At 45.3% G+C, this 18,833-nt stretch overlaps 2 protein-coding genes and 1 non-coding gene across 8 annotated transcripts in view; all 3 read left to right on the top strand.

The window, feature by feature from the left end:
• The first annotated feature begins 26 nt into the window (after positions 1–26).
• On the top strand, positions 27–8,667 carry RANBP1 (RAN binding protein 1). Of its 3 annotated transcripts, none has more exons than XM_031592787.2 (6): positions 27–183; positions 1,459–1,595; positions 2,747–2,904; positions 4,568–4,696; positions 5,759–5,824; positions 6,832–8,667. In XM_031592787.2, the coding sequence occupies exons 1-6, from the start codon at positions 169–171 to the stop codon at positions 6,951–6,953; spliced, it is 627 nt and encodes a 208-aa protein (XP_031448647.1). In that variant the 5' UTR covers positions 27–168; the 3' UTR covers positions 6,954–8,667. The 3 variants fall into 3 exon arrangements, with proteins under 3 accessions (XP_031448647.1, XP_031448646.1, XP_031448648.1); XM_031592786.2 differs by lacking the exon at positions 27–183 and adding an exon at positions 418–692; XM_031592788.2 differs by lacking the exon at positions 27–183 and adding an exon at positions 750–1,169.
• Positions 5,898–6,029, top strand: LOC116228747 (small nucleolar RNA SNORA77). Its single transcript, XR_004166858.1, has one exon. It is a non-coding gene; the product is annotated as a small nucleolar RNA SNORA77 (small nucleolar RNA).
• Positions 8,668–10,294: 1,627 nt separating the features above from the next.
• Positions 10,295–18,833, top strand: part of ZDHHC8 (zDHHC palmitoyltransferase 8) — a 94,664-nt gene continuing 86,125 nt past the window's right edge. For all 4 annotated transcript variants that reach the window (XR_016472048.1, XR_016472047.1, XM_031592780.2 and 1 more), the window contains exon 1: positions 10,295–10,516. Coding sequence is in view for 2 of the 4 variants with exons in the window: in XM_031592780.2 (XP_031448640.2) it covers positions 10,413–10,516 (104 nt within the window). In the remaining 2 variants the exon portion in view is untranslated. The remainder of the gene's footprint in view (positions 10,517–18,833) is intronic.

Here is an 18,833-nt window from a genome sequence, read left to right as displayed (position 1 = left end):
CCCGCGCGAGGCGGAGGGGCGGGGCGGGCGGCGCGAAGGGAAGGGGGCGTTTCCCATCGTGCCTCGCGGCGGCGCGGGCTGCGGGAATGAGGTAAAGGCGGGAGGGGCGGGGGCGCGCGGCAGGAAGCGCAGCGGCGACGGCGAGCGGAGCGCAGCGAGCCCGGCCCCATGGCGGACACCAAGGTGAGCGGCGGCGGCGGCGGGAGGGAAAACGGAGGCGGAGCGGGCCGGGGTGGGGGATGGGGGCAACGGAAGCGGGCGGGGGCCGCGCGTGCCGGGGCCGAGGCCCGGTTGGGGGCCGAGCCGCGCGGAGGCGGCCGGGGCAGCGCCGCTCTCGGGGCCGCGCTCGGGCGGAGCTCCGCTTCCCGCGCCGTTCCCGCTCCTTCCGCCTTTCTTCGCCCCGCGGCCCGGCCCGCGGCAGCCCACGTGCCGCCTGTCGCGATACCGGCCTGCCCGCTCCCGCACGTGGCGCCGGGGCCGCTCCGCTCCTCTCCTCCCTTCCCCACGCGCCCTGACGCGGCTCGCTTCGATCTCAACGTCCCGCTCCGTCGGGGACGCGCCGAGCCGAATAACCGAAAGTTTTTTGCAGCGTTCTTTCCCGTCTTCCTCTTCCCATGGAAGCGCGGCGCTCCGTGCCGCCCCTCAGCCCTCGCAGGCCCCGCGGGCCGGGAGGCCGTGTGTGCGCCCTGCGGGTGCGTTCGCCTTTGTGTTGTTCGAGCGGCACCGACGAAAAGACGCGAATCGCCTCCCTCCGCCTGAGATCGCTGTTGTGGCCTCGTTAAGTTTGCAGATCGCTCTCCCTTGAAGGCTCCTTTGCTGAGCGCTCTGCCGGCACACCTGCGTGCCACGCGGCCGCGGTGCCGTGCCTCCGCACCGGGCTGCAGCCGTCCCGAGCCCGGCGGCTGTGCGGGCCGACCCCGAGCGGCTGCGTAGGAAGCCTCGTGTTGGCCGTTGAGCCACCAATTAAAAACAAAGCTCCTCAGAGGGTGCGCTTTGAAGGAAGTAAACTCAAATAACTTAATGAGTGTTGCTGCTGTGCTTCAGAAATCTCTCTGACTGTGGGGAGTTCTGACACGTAGGATGAGAACAATGAACTTCTGTTGCCTGTCTTGATGGACTTAGGCTGGTAGAGGTGTTTTCTTTAGTGATGGTTGTTCTCCCCATTAATGGTAGGTTGTTAGCCACGAAGTAGTGCGTTTGTTAGTAGCATAAAGCGCATCGTGCTGGAGAAACGATTGGAGAAGTGACTTCTCAGAAGCCAGGATGGTAAAACAAAAGCAGCACAAGGCCTCTTCTTTCTTAGTCTAACTGCACATCGACACAAAGCAATTAATTTTCAATAGTGAATTTGGTTTATTTTGAGAGCGCGTCTCAGTTGCTGAGATGCAATTGCTGAATAGCTGTGAATATAAGTATGCAGCAAGTTTATCTTTCTTTTTTTGCTTTTCCCCCCTCCAGGAAGCACATGAGGAGCATGATACTTCTACTGAAAATGCAGATGATTCTAACCATGATCCTCAGTTTGAGCCCATCGTTTCCCTTCCTGAGCAAGAAATAAAAACTCTGGAAGAGGATGAGGAAGAGCTCTTTAAGATGTAAGTAGAACACTGCTACACGTTATCTAACCATTTATACTTAAGCTTGAATGTGTTACAAAGAAGTTGGATAACTTGTTAGGAATCTCTGTATGAAGAAGCGGTACGTTGACTGCTGTTTATGGCAGAGTTTGAGTTGGGGAGGGCTGACAGCACTGCTCCCAAGGAACTGATTAAGGTCTGGAATAGCATGAAGGAGATGGCATCATGAATCTGGTTTTAATATTGTCTCATTTAGCCTGAAAGAAAACGTGAACTTGGATAATAACTAAAGGTTTGAAGGTATGTGATAGTAGTCTAAAACATGTAGTGCAAAAGGAGTGGAAGACCAGCATAGAACCCAGGCACATCCCAGACAAAAATCAATTTGGAACTAGTGTCTCTTGACCAGATGTTTCCTTTCCTTCAGCAATGTCTTAAGCTCTTCAGGCTAACTCTGTGATCAGTGTTGACTGATCTCCCAAACTATTCTTGTTTTTCTCCTTTGGTACACTGGCATCTTGAAAAATTAAAGAATGATGTTCTAAAGCTGGTAAGCTGCACCGCGGTGCAACACTAGGCTTGCTTTGTACCTGACTGAAGAGCAGCAATAACAAGGATTTGGGAGTTGGAAGGGAGTGATTCTAGAGGGTGAAGGACTTTGTTAATGGTGCATCAAACACCAGGCTTGGAATTACCCAAGAGCCTTAATTTCAGGCTACTCCATTTTTGGAATTAAAATTACTGCTGGCTGGCTGTAGCAGTTGTATTCCTAATGTAGGAACTCTATGAATAGCAAAAGCTGTTATTTATACATTAATTTAAAATGTCAAATACATTCACTTCCCAAAGTGTGTCTGGAATATAACAAACTGGCATAGATGTTCAAGAATTCCTCGCAGCTTGCAAGTAAACTTGAATATGTATCAGTTTCTAACACTGCATGCTGAATAAAAGCAGTGGTCACAGAATCACACAGAATATCCTAAGCTGGAAGGGACCCACAAGACTCATGGAGTCCAACTCCTGGCTCCACACAGGACCTCCCAAGGTTCTTTCAAAACATTTTCTTGCATGGCTTAAAAAACATCTGCTGTACCGTACAGGTGGATGTGTTTTGTTTCAATAAACTGTTACATGCAGGCTGACTTCTTAAATTCTTCTTCTTTAAGGCGAGCAAAGCTGTTCCGATTTGCATCTGAGAATGACCTTCCAGAATGGAAAGAACGAGGAACTGGTGATGTAAAACTGCTGAAGCACAAGGAGAAGGGAACAATTCGCCTCCTTATGAGGAGGGATAAAACTCTAAAAATCTGCGCAAACCATTACAGTATGTTATGCATTGCTATACATGCTCTTGTTTTGTGTGTTTTTTTTTTTTATTAAGCTTGATGGAGCTTTATACATTGAAAGTTAAGAGCCCAGTGGCTTTTAGCAGTGTCCAGAGAATTGCTGCCTCTTAAAGCAAGTGTCCAACTTACAGTAGACTATAAATACCATCATTTCTTGCTCTGTCCACAAAAGACATGTATCAAAACATGAGTGCTCACCTTTATGAACAGAAGTAGTTTGATGATAGCCTGCAGCGTTGAGTATGAAAGTTCTTAAAGAGTGCTGATATTTGAAGACACTTTGAAATTTAACTGGGATAGACAACACGGTGTCATTGATCCCAACGCTTTGTTGTTCTTTAATGATCACAGAAAATGTGTACCTTAATACTGATTATTATAAGGAATGTTTGCTGACATTTTTCATGAAAGAATGAGAAAGTAATGCAGAGCACTAAATAATTATTGCTTATGTGGCTGAGTTGTAGAAGTGATTGTTTAACCATTAGAGAACAGATACTTTGCTAAGCTAGTCTGGCTGCATTTCTCTGCTTTGGGGAAGAGGTATATTCAGCTAACTACAAAATGTTCAGAAAGAAACGTGTCTACTTGGTGGCTTTGATAATACTTTGTTATTTATAGAGTATGTAGTATCTTTGGAGTTAAGCTACATTTAGGTAGTTTGAAATAACTGCTTAAATTAACAATACAGATCTGAGTACAGAAGCGATGACGTTTATTTTTCTGTGGACCTTCACAGAAGGTCAAACTATCAGAGCACAGGTGTTTCTGGCTTTGGGTGAAAGAAAAGGCAAAAACAGAAGCAGCACAGTCACCAACCAGTAACAGTAATCAACCTTTTCTTTAGGAAAATATCCACATAAACATATGTTTTTCCTGGAAAAACTGCCTGCAGTATTGGTTCCTTTACTGAATTTCTGGTGATGTGCAGGCAGACAAAAGGACCCTTTTCATTTTTACAAGCGTTAAGTGAAACAGTGTAATCCCATCTCTAAATTTATTAAAAAAAAAAAAAAAAAGTGAGTTGACTGTCTTTAGATTTCTTCTGAACTAAACACAAGAGCCAGGCATTTGGATGGGGGGAAGCAAGAAATGTACTTGGAGGGAAAGGCCTCCATTTTGTGGAAAGGAACAAATGGGCTGAAAATATGTATGTATGCTTATTGCAGCAGTGCAGAATTTTGTAATCCCTTGTAGTAAAGCTCTGAATGAGAGTAGTGAGCCTGATTAGATGACTAAGTTTAGGAATAACTATTTTTCTCGTAGTATGCAATATTTTCAGTGTGCAAAAGAATGGTCTTTTTCTCTCTGAGTGCCTTTTCTTCCTAAACCATTTGACTGTTCCTAAGGGTTGTGCTTAATGCTTGCATCTCTGAGGGTAAGTATAGAAGTTGTTTGTTTTGGGACAGAATTAAGATGCACCATAGTGAATCCAGCACTCTTTTATACAGTAATGACATTGTGTCACTTTATTGGAGGATGCAAAGAAAAATATATTTGGATGCCACTGTTTTTTTATTTATCCATAAGTAATTCTTATAAAATGCATTATGTAAGCAACAAATCCTTCAGATTTATGAAGGCTGGTGTGAAAAACATGTATTATTGTGCTCTGTACCTCTTTTAATGCTTGCTTTTCAGTCACACCCTTAATGGAGCTGAGGCCTAATGCTGGGAGCGACAGGGCATGGGTCTGGAACACACATGCTGACTTTGCAGATGAATGCCCCAAGCCTGAGCTTCTGGCAATCCGGTTTTTAAACGCGGAAAGTGAGTGGACAGCTGCTGAACTTGTTGTGTTATACTCCAAATGCTACTGCAAAGCACTGTTAGATATGGCACCTTACTGCTGCCTGGAAGCAATAGCTAATTGCTGCTTTCTCTGAGAGAAGTCAGTTACACATTTTACTAAATGTGGTGATGTATGGTATAGCAACTAAATCTTCAGTAATATTTACAGAGCTTTGTGCCCTAAGAACTTTTTAAGCTTAAGCTTTTTCATGCAAACATAATGCTGACTGAACAGGTGACAGGTGAACAGGCATAAGTCAGCCCTTCAGGTATCTTTTTTTGTGATGCTTGAAAAAGAGTTAGTATATCTTGAACTAGTTCACAGCTGCTTCTGAATTTCCTGTGGGGCAACAGTGACCTCGTGTGGTCGGTCATACCAAGCTGGCATACCAGATTGCTGTTTCTATGGTTCTGGTGTTAAGAGGTACCTTGACTGATCAGACTAGCAATCTATTGTTGCTTGTATTAACTGTATAAACATTGTTTATGGTAACTTAGACCAAAACATAAGAAAGATCATATTTCCTTAGCTATTGTAGTCAAGATTAACTTGAATTCAAGTCTTTGTCTTACTAGTACAGTATTCAAGCTTTATCTTTAGCACTTGTTGCTGAGACTCTAAGTTGTGTTATGGTTGTGAGTTCCTCTGGGGTGTAATGTAGTGGAGAAGGACCAGTAATTCATACCTAATCTTCAGTCTTTTGTGCATAGTTGTGTTAGGATACTGTTGTATTCTTATTTTTTGTGAGGCAGGGACAGCTAGGAGTCGTACTGACCACAGAGTAGTTCCTTCTGGAATCTTATTTCAAATATTTTGAAGGTGTGAAGAGGCTTTCTTAGATTTGCTGCTCAAGATCTGCGCAAAAAAAGTGGCTGAAAATTTTTGTAGAGCTTTTTGTATGATCTGAAACTCAATCACTTTATAAGTACCTACAAGTTTTGTTTACACAGTGTCTGAATTTGAGGGAAGATGCTTGAGAAACATTCAGTGTTGGAAGGAGGTAAAGTTAATGACAAAGTATTCTATCTTTACTGAAACAGATGCACAGAAATTCAAGGCAAAATTTGAAGAATGCAGAAACGAAGTAGACAAGAGAGCAAAAAAAGGTAAGGGTTAAGTCTTAAATGTTGTGCCTCTGCTGTTGAGTGATTATTGCCCCCTGTGTATCATTGTGCTTGAGCAGACTCACTCTGTACCGAACTGCAGTCTTCAGTTCAGGTGCTTTTTTGTCTGCAAGAGTAATCACTCACAGGCGTGATGAATGCCTTCTTTCTTGTGGAAGGCTGTTACAGTTGCTACTGGGACATGGCTTTTCTTCTTCTTCTTCTTCTTTTTTTTTTTTTTTGAACTGCTGCAGAAGAAGTGCTTTTGGTTTATAGTACACAAGTGAACTGTGAGCACTCTAACCACAGTGATATTTTCTCCTTCCAGTTTCCCGTCCCAAATACCACAACTAAGTAATCATGGAAATAGAATTGTTCAATTCTAATACTTAATGTATTTAAAGTGGTAGAATGTCTTCACAGGTCCTTATTGAATAGCTTAATGCATCGCATTGTATAATTGTCTGTTACAAGATAGCATATCTTGTGAAATAAACACTTCCATCTTCCTAAAGTACGGATTACAAGTAGTTGGCGATCAACGCTTTTGATATTCAGATCAGAATCTTTCACTCTTAGGAACTTCCTTTCTGTCCCAGTTTCAAACTGGGGAAGTGGAGTCTTGGGAAGGGTGGTTTTCATTTGAGATAGACAAGAAGCTGGGGACTTGGGAGATTTCCTTGTTGCATGGAAATGCAGTCTGTTACTGGTAGCATGAAAGCTGACCAAATGTTATGTATTTCTCTGTCAGTACGATTAGACCCTCATTTAGTGATTAAAATATTCAAATGGTATTTCTTGAGTTCTGATACTGGAAGAAATTAGTAAAGAAGAAACAGAATGAGTCACTCCAGTGCTCAGTGGAAAGTTGCTTTTGTTCTTACTCTAAATACAGGTTGTCTCTCCTCCCTATCCTCTTTACCTTCCACCTTTACTGTTCCTCTGTTACAGGAAAATTGACTACTTCCTGTGTGTAACTTTCTTTTTTTTGTCCCTCATCAATCTCTTAGCAGGCACAGACAAAAATGATAGTGCCGATAAAGTTGCTGAAAAACTAGAGGAGCTTTCTGTAAAGGAAGAGAGCAAAGAAGCTGAGAAGAAAGAGACCAAGGAAAATGAAGAAAAGCAATAAATCATCCTGGGCCTTGCAGTTTTTTCTTTATATTTTTTCTTTTTTTATTTTTACAAGGGACTTTATAAGGAACTGAATTCAATGTTCAGGTTGTTTTTTCTAAGCTTTTGCCCTTTTGAAGATGTCTTCAGAAAATCCATTCCCCAGTCATGAAAATGTACTGTGCTAACTTTCTTTTCCATAGTGGAAACACTTATTTATGGTCATCCAAAAGAGTGAATAAAACAAACTTGAAACAGCATCAGAGGATAGAATTGAGTTTTCTATATGCTTTAAAGGCTTATGAATACAATTGTTTCATTGGGTGTTGAGATGCATATTGTCCTACCCAGGTTGACAAGATTAACAGACTTTACAAACAGGGAAGATTAGGATGGCATACACATCTTCTGAAACTAATACAGCAATCCTTTCACGTTCTTCTCTGCTCTTTGTTCCTGAGTAGGAAACACACCTGTGATTCTTGAAATGCAGAACATTTGTGACATCAGGCAGTAGAGCATTTCTGGCACACTATTAATGGTGTTCCATTGGACAGGGAAAATAAAGCTGGTTAGCAAACACATTACACGAGACCTGAGTATTATTTTCCTATTAGAAAACAAAATCTCTGCTCTACTGCTTGTGGATGTCATTAATGTTAGAAATGCTTGAGCCTAGCACAGAGTTGTAGCTGTGGTCCCAGATCTTCCACAATGTGCTTCTTGCTGACTGAAGGCGGTATTGGTCTCTTATATTAAGATGTACGCAAAGGAGTCTTAAATGTTGGAGTACCAGCAGTCAGCATTTTATAACAGTTACACTCTAAAATTTATAAGCCTTTGTTTTTTTTTCAGGGCCTTGGAGCTTAATATTGCTTTTGAGAATTGGAGAGGTGGTGACCTTACAGGATGCATTCTGGGAGTCTGTCCCTCTTGAAGGGAGAAGTTCAGTTATTCTCTTAGGTCAGGTAATCATGTTGTACACACTGAAGGGGCACAATTCTTGCCAGTAATGAGCAAGTTGATCAAATCTCTTTCCTACAAGCGTTAATTGCTTGCCTGGTTTCAAGTTACTGCTAGAGAGTAGGAGAAAATATATATTAAGTGATAAAATCAACACAATTTAAGTTGGATAGATTAATTGAATTTTGTTGTTAACCACTAATACAAGGTTAGTGTTAGATAGCAATGGAATTCTATGTTACTATTCTCAAAAGTATGAAAACTGAACAAAACTTGCTAAACTTTGTGGTGTTAATATTGGCTAGTGAGACCTCTGTCTTCATAAAAAGGCTTTCTAAGTAGATCGGGCTCTGCAGTCTACCTGAGGAAAACATATTTTAAAAAAAGAATGACTTGTATTTCTGCTTAGTACTGCCTTTTGATGCTACCATCAACCAGTAGTCTTAAATGTGGAACTGCAACTAAGGTACTCACTTCATTCAAACTAATTCCTTTAGTGTTGTACACGTTCCCCTTCAAGTACAGCAGATATTAAAAGTCTGTTAATTAACAAAGATGGCCAAAAGGCAAAATACGGTGTTCTTCAGTGTTTCTGGTTTGGAAATAACAAAGCAAAGCTCTTTTGAAGTACGTAGCATTTGAATGTAAAAGCCAAATTGTTATCCATGAGTCACTGTAAATTCTCTGATCTGATAATGTCAAGCTGTGTCTAAATTGATAGAAATGACATTTAAAAATTTCAAAATAAATGTAAATTTTCATTTAAAGGATTTGCTTTTTATTTAAAGATCTCTGCTGGGAATGTGTTCTTAGCCTGTGGGTCAGAGTATGGCGGAGGCAGCAACACGGGTGGATTTGGTTTCGCTAACGTGCAGAAGACAGGAGGAAGCATCATTTGTCTTAATATTCTAAGTGTTCTTGTCTTAATGTTTGTCTTAGTATTGACAAAGTCTGTTGAACTGTATTACCTTTTCTCTCCCCCACACTCCTCTTTTTACCTGTGCATACTTAACTGATTTTCAGACATTTCCCTTCCTGCTTAGGTTAACTGGTCCATGCTTACAGTTCATGGATTGCTAACACCATCCATTCAAGTCTGCAGTTTCCATAAGCCAAGTGATGAGGGCCCAGGTGAAGTGATTTCTCTGGATAGCGCTTGGCTGAGGAATGTTCTGGTCTTCTAGCCTAGCAGCTGGCTACTCAACAGCCTGGGGGGTTTGTCTTAAAGTTCTTCCAAACGGGACTTAGTAAAATTACTATTGCTTCGAAATAGAAGGAAGGGGAATAACCCAGTGCTTCACTGATGCCAATGAAATCTTCAGCGATCATTTTAGAGCCAGGAGATGAGGGGAAGAATTGTTTGTGTGACTTCTCAGCACGTGAATTTAAGTATGCAATATCAATGAGTGCTCTCCTGGTGAACACGCAGCCTACAGCAGTCCTTCAGTGCCAGTTGCATTCGTGGAAATACTTTTTGTTCATGTGAAGTTTGTGTTTGTGGTGTACGCTGTTACACTTGCAAACAAGAACCGGTGTTTTAAGCACAGACTGGGTCCTGGCCCAATTCTGCAGTACACGTAAAGTAGCGCTAACCTGAAAGCTCTTCTGGAGAATTTTATTTAGACCCGACCTGTGTGAGTGGCCAAAGTGCGCTCCTAAAATGCGTCTTCTGCTTTATTGTGTGCTTCAAGAGTCAGCGACCCGCGTCCGGCCGCGGCGGGGCAGATGCTGCCCGAGCACAGCGCTGCTTCGGCTCGCTGCGCCGCTACGCGTGCCGGAAGGCTTTCGGCTCGGCACCGCGTGGCACTCCGTAAAGCAGCCGGCCGTAAGGCGCGGGGCGAAGGACCGGCCATCTCCGTGCCGAGCAGCCGCTGGCCCTGCAGCCCCTCGCGCCGCGCCGCTCCCCGCCCGGTGCCGCCCGGCGCGCCGCAGCTGAGGCTGATGGCAGCGCCCGGCCCGAGGCTGCCGCCGCTCCCCAGTGCCGCAGAGCGCCGGATGGCGCCGCGGGGCAGAGCCCGGCTCTCGCATAACCGCGTGCCTTCGGGCCGCCGCTCGCTCTGCTTTTCCGCGTATCCAAAGCCGATGCTTTCGGTTTTACTGCAAACTCTGCAAAGCTGAGAGCTCTCGTTTTGTTCTATTTTTTGCTCGCGGATTTTTCTTGTTCCGTTCCGAGCTCCGCCGGGCCCGCAGCGCGCGGCGCGGTTCGGAGCAGCGCTGTGTCGGACGAGCCGAGCGCCTCACGCCGCCGTCGGCGCGGAGCTCCGAGCCCCTCGGCGCCGCCCCGCGCGGAACCCGGGGAGCGGCCCGGCACGGGGAGCGGCCGCGCCGCGCTCCTCCCGCGCCGCCTGAAGGGGCGGCCGACATCCGCCGGGTGGGCCGCGCCGGGGGTGGGATTTCCTGTGCCGGAGGTCAGCCGCGGCCCGGCCCTCGCTGCTGCCGCCCGGCCCCGCCGTGCCCGCGTCCTCCCGGCCGCTCCTCCCGGCTCGGACTCACTCAGTGATGTGTAAGCCACAGGATGCCCAGCAGCACCGGCAAGAGGTTTAAACCGACCAAATACATCCCCGTGTCTACAGCGGCCGCCTTGTTAGTGGGTTCGACGACTTTATTTTTCGTTTTCACGTAAGTACCGCCGCGGGGGCCGGCGGCTCCCCGGCCCCGCTCCCTTTCGGCCGCTGCAGGGCCGGCTTAGCGGCGCCCGGAGCCGCCAGGCGTGCGCTCCGTTTATGTAACCGAGCCCGGAGCCCGAGGAGCTGACGGGCACGTCGAGATTGGCTCGAGGGAAGGAGCGGAGGGTGGGGGGGAAATGAAACTTTTTGTTGCCCCCGTTTTCTGTCGCTCCCACGTCCGCTCGTGGCACAGCGCGGTGCCGGCGCTGTGGGGCGGTGGTCCGGCCGTGCCGCCCGGCGCGGTTTCGGGCCGCGGGTGGCTGCGCGGGTTCGGCCGTGCGGGGCCGTGCGGGGCCGTGCGGGGCTGTGCGCTGGAGGGGCCGAGGGCTCGGTGTTGGTGGGCGCGTGGCCGCGGTTTTAACCTCCTTAAGTTGTGCCGTCGTGTAATTGTCGGTGTTTCACGGTGTGGGTGTCGTGGCTCAGCGTGCAGAGCGAAATGCAGATGTCGTTTTGCCAAACGGTTTCTTAAATCAGAGCGGCGTTTGACGCTGAGCAGTGCTCTTGGCTTAGCGTGACGTGATTGCTGACTGCCGGCTTTAATGCCTCTCATGCTCAGGGACCGCTGAACCCTTTCAGGATACCGCACCGTTTCCGCTCGAAGAACCGCTGTGTGTATAAACCCATCCTCGTCACTGGGCTCCTCATCATGGCTGGGGCCTCGCGGGCACACGCAGCACACGAGTTGCCTTCGGCCACAAACTCGGCTCACAGCGTGCTGTGTTTATTCTGTTCACGTGGTTTCACAATCAGAAAAAGGGATCTTAATGCCGGCATTTCCCTGCGCCTGGAGAGATGGGCTGAGGTTGTCTCGGGAGCTGCGCCTTGTTTTTTGTGTGATGCTCTGAACGTGCAGCTGTGATGGGTGTGCTGCTGTGCAGCCCTGGGCTGTTACACCCTGCCATGGCAGCGGGGTGCCCGGGGATGTCCTGTCAGGATCTGCCAGTGTACCGAGGAACAGTTTGTGTCTATTGCCAAATCTCAAACTTAATCCCGCTCTCTGTTAGCAGTGAATAATTACATGCAAAATCAGATATTTTTAGGATATCTCCATATTGTAACTTGGCCTGTGCATCTTGGAATGTTAGTGCTGTGTCAGAGAACATCCCAGACACACGCTCCGTGCTGCTGCCAAGCTGTGTCTGTGATGAAAATAACACTTAACTGAGCAACTGCTGTTAGGCAGTCTCTGAAGTCCTGTCCATTCAGAAATACTTGGACAGATCTGCACAGATTTGCTGTTGTTTTTATTTTTTTTTATTTTTATTTTTTTTATCCCGAGCAGTTTTAGTGATGTCTGTCTTTGGGAGCAAAGCATGCAGTATGTGTACTGGTAGCATCTTTTCCTGGTGGGCTTTTCCTTTTGTTGTGACGCGTTACTTTAGGCTGTGCAGATTGCACTTTCCTGGGTGCCAGCATGCACTGCTCCTGCTGGTACACACAGCAGTGCTGCAGCAGAGGAGGCACTGCCTGCCGCCGCTTCAAGCTCTGCTGCTCATATGAGCCTGCTTGCTGGTTGCAGCACGGGAACTTTAGCAGGTGATGATTTACTTGAGTTTCTGCTCATTTCTTGTTTGTGTTGTTGAGGTTTGAGGCTGCTCTGTCTGTTCAGGACTTTATCTGTACGTAAGTGCATGAAACTGGCCAAAGGATGGGATTCTCACAGCAGATTTTGGTGCAGATCAGCCCAGTGGGATGTCACAGACTCCACCAAATTCAGCATGTGGAAATGAATAATACATAATAATATAATATATAATAATACAATATATGTGGAAAAAAGCAAATAATGATTTCAAAAACTGCTTACGGAGTAGGAGACAGCATGCTTTCTGGGCACTACACGTGCTCCTCAGCAGCTCTCTGAAATGGCTCTGAGCTCAGCGTTCTCAGCCTGCCTGTGTGCTCAGCCATGCACCGTGAGGGCCTTCTGCTGGACGGAAAGCTGTCTGATGCCAGGGCTGGCTTCTAGGCAGTGTAATCTTTATTTGTAGCTGTGGGCCAAACAACTTTGCTGAACAGTAGCACCTGAAGGGTGTTTGTGTGCGCTGTGATGTCATGGTGGTGATGATCAGTGGGATTGATGCGTTCACTTGGGAAGGTTCCACGAGAGATGCTTCTCTATTCTTTTTCCTCGGCTGACTGTCTAGCGTTTGCTGTATCCCTGTGGTATTCCTTCTGGTTCTGTGAGGGGGATCTGAGCTCCTTAGCTGTCACTGTTCTGCCTGGAAAAGCGTCTGAGAGCGGGTGTGTTGTGGGCCCTCGGCTCCCGGTGTGCGCCTCTAATAATAACCAGGGCTGTGTGAGTAGGTGCTCTGGTTTGTCACAGTAGGGAAGTAAATGTGCATTAACTGTAAGCATTGCGAATGAATGTATAAATAGTGCTATATATAATAATTAGGTTAATTTACTTACAGGAACAAATCAAATGGCACAAAGAAGGAAGAACGATTCTGCTTAATGTTACCAGAATCCAGAGTGATTCAGCTGCAGCGTATTGAGCTTATTTCTTCCAAAACCCTTCCTTTGTATTTTCATTAAGGATAACAGTGTAAACCATTCCAACCCAGTCGGGGCTCTTCTGCCTTGGACTGCTGGCTGCTGTGATGTAAGCATTAGTGTGGTCATCCGCAGAACCCGAATCTCGTCAACTTTCCAGCTTTACTTTCCAACTTCAGGTTGTGTAACTGCAGTATTAGTAGAGACTGCGACTTAGCTGTCAGTGAGCATTGTGCTATAAAGCTTAACTTCACCCAGTGAACGATGATGCTGGAGCTGGCAATGCTCTTCACTGGTTCAAACTATGCTACTTACTGTTGTTTCTATTGCCAGCATCCTCTCCATTTTAGCTTAGCTGCAGTGCCTGCATGTATAGGTGCCTAAGGTTGTATGGAAAAACTATGGCTTATTTTAGTCATGAAAATAAAGAGAACAAAGTTCTTCAGTCTTTTGCTGAATACAGTAGGCTATGAATTTCTGGTAATGGCCACATTGTGACTTTTCTGCAGCATGCAGTCAGCTGGGCATCTTGGAAGCACGGCAGCAACACAGTGTCTGTAACAGAGACCAGGGTGCAATACTTCGATGTGATGGGAGTTGTGCTGCTGTGTGTTGGGTTCCCCACCAGGATGGCAGAGTGGGTCATTTATGCCACAGACACAGACAGCTGGCACTCTGATGGGCATTCTTACTAAACCACACTCGCTGCTTGAAGCCTTAACCTATTTCTGATTATTATTATGACTTTTATTTTTTCACGTGCCAAACCAAGGCTTTCTGGCACTGGTGGGGAGCAGCTTCATGCAGGGTTTGTGCCGAGCCATGCGGATGGCACTGGAGAGAGGAGGAGTGTCCAAAAACATGCACTGGTTTAATTAGGTGAATGTCATCACTGAGTTCCCACTGAAACAAACACTAATTTAGGCATTGTAGCTTTCAGTGGAGAAGAGCCAGGTATTTTTTTTTTTAAATGTAAAACTAAGGAGAGGTTTCAGCTTCCCGCGGTAGTTTAACTTTGGAAGAGGTAAGGCTTTACCAACTGGCCGCGTCTGCCAGCTTCCGAAATGTTTATTCTTGCTATGCCAAAGCAAAGGCCTTTTAGACTGTGGCAATTTAATCTTGATATATAATTTTATTCTATATTGTATCTAAAATTGTCATGAAGGATTAAAAAAAAAAACACACAAAAAAAACCCAGGCAATTTCAACAGGAGGATGCATTTAACTGGAGTGTGAGAAGTCTTTTTTAATCATTCCTAATGCTGGAAGAGAGCTGGGTTTTCTGGCTATAGCCAGGAGAGTGTAATCTTTGCTTCCACGGGGAGCAGCAGAGCTGACAATACAGGACACTTCTGTAAGCTAATAAAATTTTTTCCTCAAGGGAGGAAAAAATGGTGTTTATGTTCAGCAGGAATATTCTCTGCTCTTGTAGGAGAGAGGAGCTCTGTCTCACTACGGGTGGTTGGTGGCTGGGTGCCTGCAGCCATCGCAGTGCTGTTGGAACGCTAAGTGCAGATCCAGGTTTGAAGCCCACATGGGTAATGCAGGGAAGGCAACGTCCTGCCTGTTTTTCCTAGCGAGCAGAGATGGAGGATGTGGGTGTATGGAAATAGGATGAGAGGCTGCCTCTGTTAGACCAGGGTGCGCCTTTCAGCCTTTGTACATGAATACACAAACAGCTTTTCTATTTTTCTTTAAGGTCTTTTTTGAGGTGCTATTTTAAATGCTGTCCATGTTTATCCAAATATGCTGCATGTGTATCCTTTTATAAATAGAAGCAGGCTCTACAAAATTGTTCAGATGGTGTGGAAGCTTACTTGGCTGGTAGCGGTGTAAACTGAGGAATGCTACTCCTCAAAACACAAAAAGAAATGAAGACAGACACATTTGGTGACCTTGGACTTGTGATTTTTGAGGTTCGTTACCTGAGGCAGTTGCTAAGTGTACCTGTATCTCTTTTGGTTAACAACTTGTTCTGTTAGGAAATGCTTCTTAGCTGAAATCGACTTCAGGATCCTGTGGCATTGGAATCTCTGTGTTGTTTCCATGGGATGTGTGATGGACAGCCAGAACGAGACCTACAAAGGGAAACCACGGATTTTGTTTAGCTTGCAGCGGGAGATATCTGGAATAAAGTAATACGTGGTGTAGGCTGGTTAAGGGCATGGAACAGGTGTGTGCTGGAATGGGGAGAAGCATCTTTAAAGCTGAATCAGTGTATTTGTGTAAATGCTACGAGAGTGGAACACTGAGTTAATGTCCTTTGAGTCAAGCCAGTGGACAGAGGATTCCTTCCTCGCTGAGCCATGGGAAGCATTCAGTTGTGCCGGGCTGCCAGGGAGCAGCCATCGCTCACTGCATGGCAGCGGGAGCCAGTGAAGTTGGAAGGAAGAGGTACAGGGACTGAAATAGTAGTGCTGCTGTTTTTAGTGGAAATCCGGTATTATTCTTTTGCAAAGAATGCTATTGGCTGGAAAACTGCAGTCAGCCTGGATCCTGTTTTGCTTTAGAAAAGGCAGTTTTGGGGATCCCAGCTTGGTGTTTGCTGTCGTTCGTTTAGGTGAGTACAGCACAACAGCGTATGCTGCATTAATCTTCAGTGAGTAATCTATGTCCAGAAAAACAATTACTTGATCTCTGATCATTCTTCTGTAGTTTGTAATGTAATTAGCTATATTTGCTTCAAAACTGTCCAAAATTCCTAAACTTGTGAGCTCTCGGCCCGTTCTGCAGGCAGTGGTGGGTATGTGGATGTTACAGAATAAACAGTACAGTAACACAGATATTGCAGTGGTTACCATGGTTTTCTGTTTGTGAACCTGTAAGTGCAGAATTTGTTGTCCTCAGATGTGAAATCATGATGAAATATCTTTCATAAACACACGCTGCTGTGTTTTGGTATCTTCCAGTAAGAAGGGCGGCGGAGCCACGCGCAGAACACGAGAGCCTTGAGTTTTAGGTCTGAAGCTGAACACAAAGCAGCTGTTCCCAGTGTATGTGTGCACCGTTTTGAAATGCTTTTTAATCCTGTATGAAGTCACATAATTTGGAAGTGCTGCCCTTTGGGCAACTGGATAACAAGTTCTATGGAGCGAGGTAGCAGTACTAAGATGGGAAGATGAGAAATGGAGATTTTTGTCAAGCTGCATACGAGATGATGCCATTGTTTTTTGAAGGGAAGAGCTCATGGAAGCTGACCAGCCAGTAAGTGCCTTGAAAAAAAGGTCCACATGTGCCATTCTGAAGTGACTGCTCTCTAGGAAGCGTGGGTTCAGCCTCAGACTGAGTTAATAGCAGAAAGGTCTTAAATGAACAAATTAATGTGTAAGTTGGAGCCTAACAAAGCAAACTTGAAACTGCCTAAATATATAAGGGCTTTCATAAATAAAGTCAGCAAAGCCTTATTCTCCCAAGATTCTCAAAACTAAATTGACATTTACATTAGCTTTCTTTCATGTCTTCAGGGAAATAATCCAATGTAATATCTGTATCAACACAACTCAAACACAGTGCTGGGGATGCAGAATGCGTGGACGTTTTTATAAACAAGTATTGTTTTAATTTAAATTCAGATCAATCACGGAAATGCTTTGAAATGGAAAGGTTCAGCTTAAAACTTTTGTAGCTGCTCCTGCTGGGGGGAGGCAGTTTTTTGGTATCAGAAGTCATTTGGTGTTATTTTAATTGTGTATAAGCTCCTTTTCGATTATTTATTTATTTATTTATTTGCCTCACGAGCGGGACCTCATTTTACACACTTAGCTTTCTCTACACACTGCTTGCCCTAGCAGTGGCCTCTCCAGGTGTGCCAGGACCAGCAGGCCATGCTGCTCCCCCAGCAGCCAGCCCACCCGAGCTGCAGCAGGGCTCGCAGCGGCCTGGAGCCAGCAGCCGCGGGGCAGGAGGCGGAGGTGGGTGCGGGCGGAAGCTTGTTGGCTGTCTTTGAAAGCTTCATGGTTACAATGTCATGCTTAAACTTTCATTTGTATGTCATTCCGCGTGGGTAATTCCTTTTGCCAAAACGTCTTCCTTGCGCTGTGTTCCAAAGGCTAGCGGGGTTGAGCTAAATCTGTGGCTCAAGAACTGAAAAATTAATGATTTCTTTTCTAGCCTGCTGTGTTTGATCTATAATTCATATCTGGTAAAATGAGAAATGGGCTTTTGAGCTAGCCATTGTTTTTCCATTTACTAGCTGGGTGTTTGTGGTGTTTTTAATTCATCCCTCAGAGGATGTCGGGGTGTGAATTTCAGGCCATCGAGTGCTACTGAAGGAGGAGGTTGTCCAATTCATCTGTCTTTTGTTTTGTTTTGTTTTTTATCCCTGTGATACCTGCCGCCAAACTACACAGCTGTTGTAGCACATGGCTGCCACAACCCTTGATTTTCAGTGTTGTTATAGGAGTAAAGGATTCAGGGTTACGAGATACAGTTGAACATCTGATCCTATCTGCTGAGCTGGGATGGTTTGTTGGGTTGATGCAACGACTCTTCCGTGTTGTTCCGTCCAACTGTCCTCTCCAAAGGGGTTGGCCAAGGCTTGTGTCTTCCTTCCCACCACGTTCTGTATTTTTAGTCTGAATTCACTTGATCCATAAACACAAGCGGAATTTGTTCTGGTGAATAGAGAGAGAGCTCTGTCAATTTGCCAAGTGATTGTCCTTGAATGCAGTGGAGCCCTGTTTAGTGGAATGGTGCATTTTTTTAAAATTTTTTAATGATGAATATGCTTGTTCTTTTGTTTGCTTTTTTCAGAGTGATGTTATTTATTTTTCTTGCTTTAACTGCTTTGGGAGTGAGGAAAGGATATTTTAGTGTAAATCCACTTGGCAAGATGAGATGCCTTCTTTCAAGCCAGCTTTCTTCTTAGTTCCTATAGAATTACTGTTCTGTTGGGCTGCTTCGACCATGGTTTATGTTGTAATATGTCTCCAGAACACTGTACTGTGCATGCACGATGGGTGGATTCCTGCATGTCTGATGAAGCATTGATTCTCTGGGCTCATGATTCCTGCCAACACTTCAGTTAGGAAACTTAAGGTTTTAATGTACATTCTGTCTTTTAGTCCCAGTTTGGCCTCATCTTTTGGAAGATGTTTCTCTGGAACAAGTCGTGATGTACCGGGATTTTTATAACATAATAAAAAAGAGAGTTTATACTGAGATAGTTAATTAAGCAGTCTGTTTATAATTCATATTTCTCCCTTGATGTCCTTTCTCACTCTTGCTTACCATTCCTGTTCAGAAACTCAGTGAAGATATATTAAAAGAATTAAAAAGATGGGATTAAAACATGCTTCTGATCTTCTGACGCGCCACTTAAAATCTCACTGCAAAGTGATTATTCCTGGATATTCTAATGACTGCATGCTTGCTTTAAATCTCTGGGAGGGCTGTTGGTTGTCCCAGCTGACTGCATTATTTCAGCTGTGTCCATCATCCTGCACCTCCTGGGCTTTACCTTCTGAAACAGGACTGAACTCTCCCTTGCCCAAGGTCCAGATCATGTTCTGTAACAGGATGATGAACTTTCGAACAGAAAGTAAAATAGAATTTTTGAACTTTGCTCTTGGAAATCATTGAATCGTTGTGGTTAAGACCTGAAGGAGAAAGAAACATTTTGCTTGGAGGAGAGAGCTAGCAGGAAGACTTCCGTCCAATAGTTAATTTAGCAAAGTGATTTATGATGGAATATATCATACAGACTGCTATATATCTGCTCACTGTGCCATCAACAAATGCCTGGACATGCTCTCATCCGCTCTTCCAGTGGCTGG

This window comes from Phasianus colchicus, chromosome 18 (genome assembly GCF_987193195.1).
Source record: "Phasianus colchicus chromosome 18, bPhaCol1.hap1.1, whole genome shotgun sequence".
Lineage (NCBI taxonomy): Eukaryota > Metazoa > Chordata > Aves > Galliformes > Phasianidae > Phasianus > Phasianus colchicus.
The sequence above is the reverse complement of the archived record's forward strand: the minus strand, read 5'-3'. Positions and strand labels throughout refer to the sequence as shown.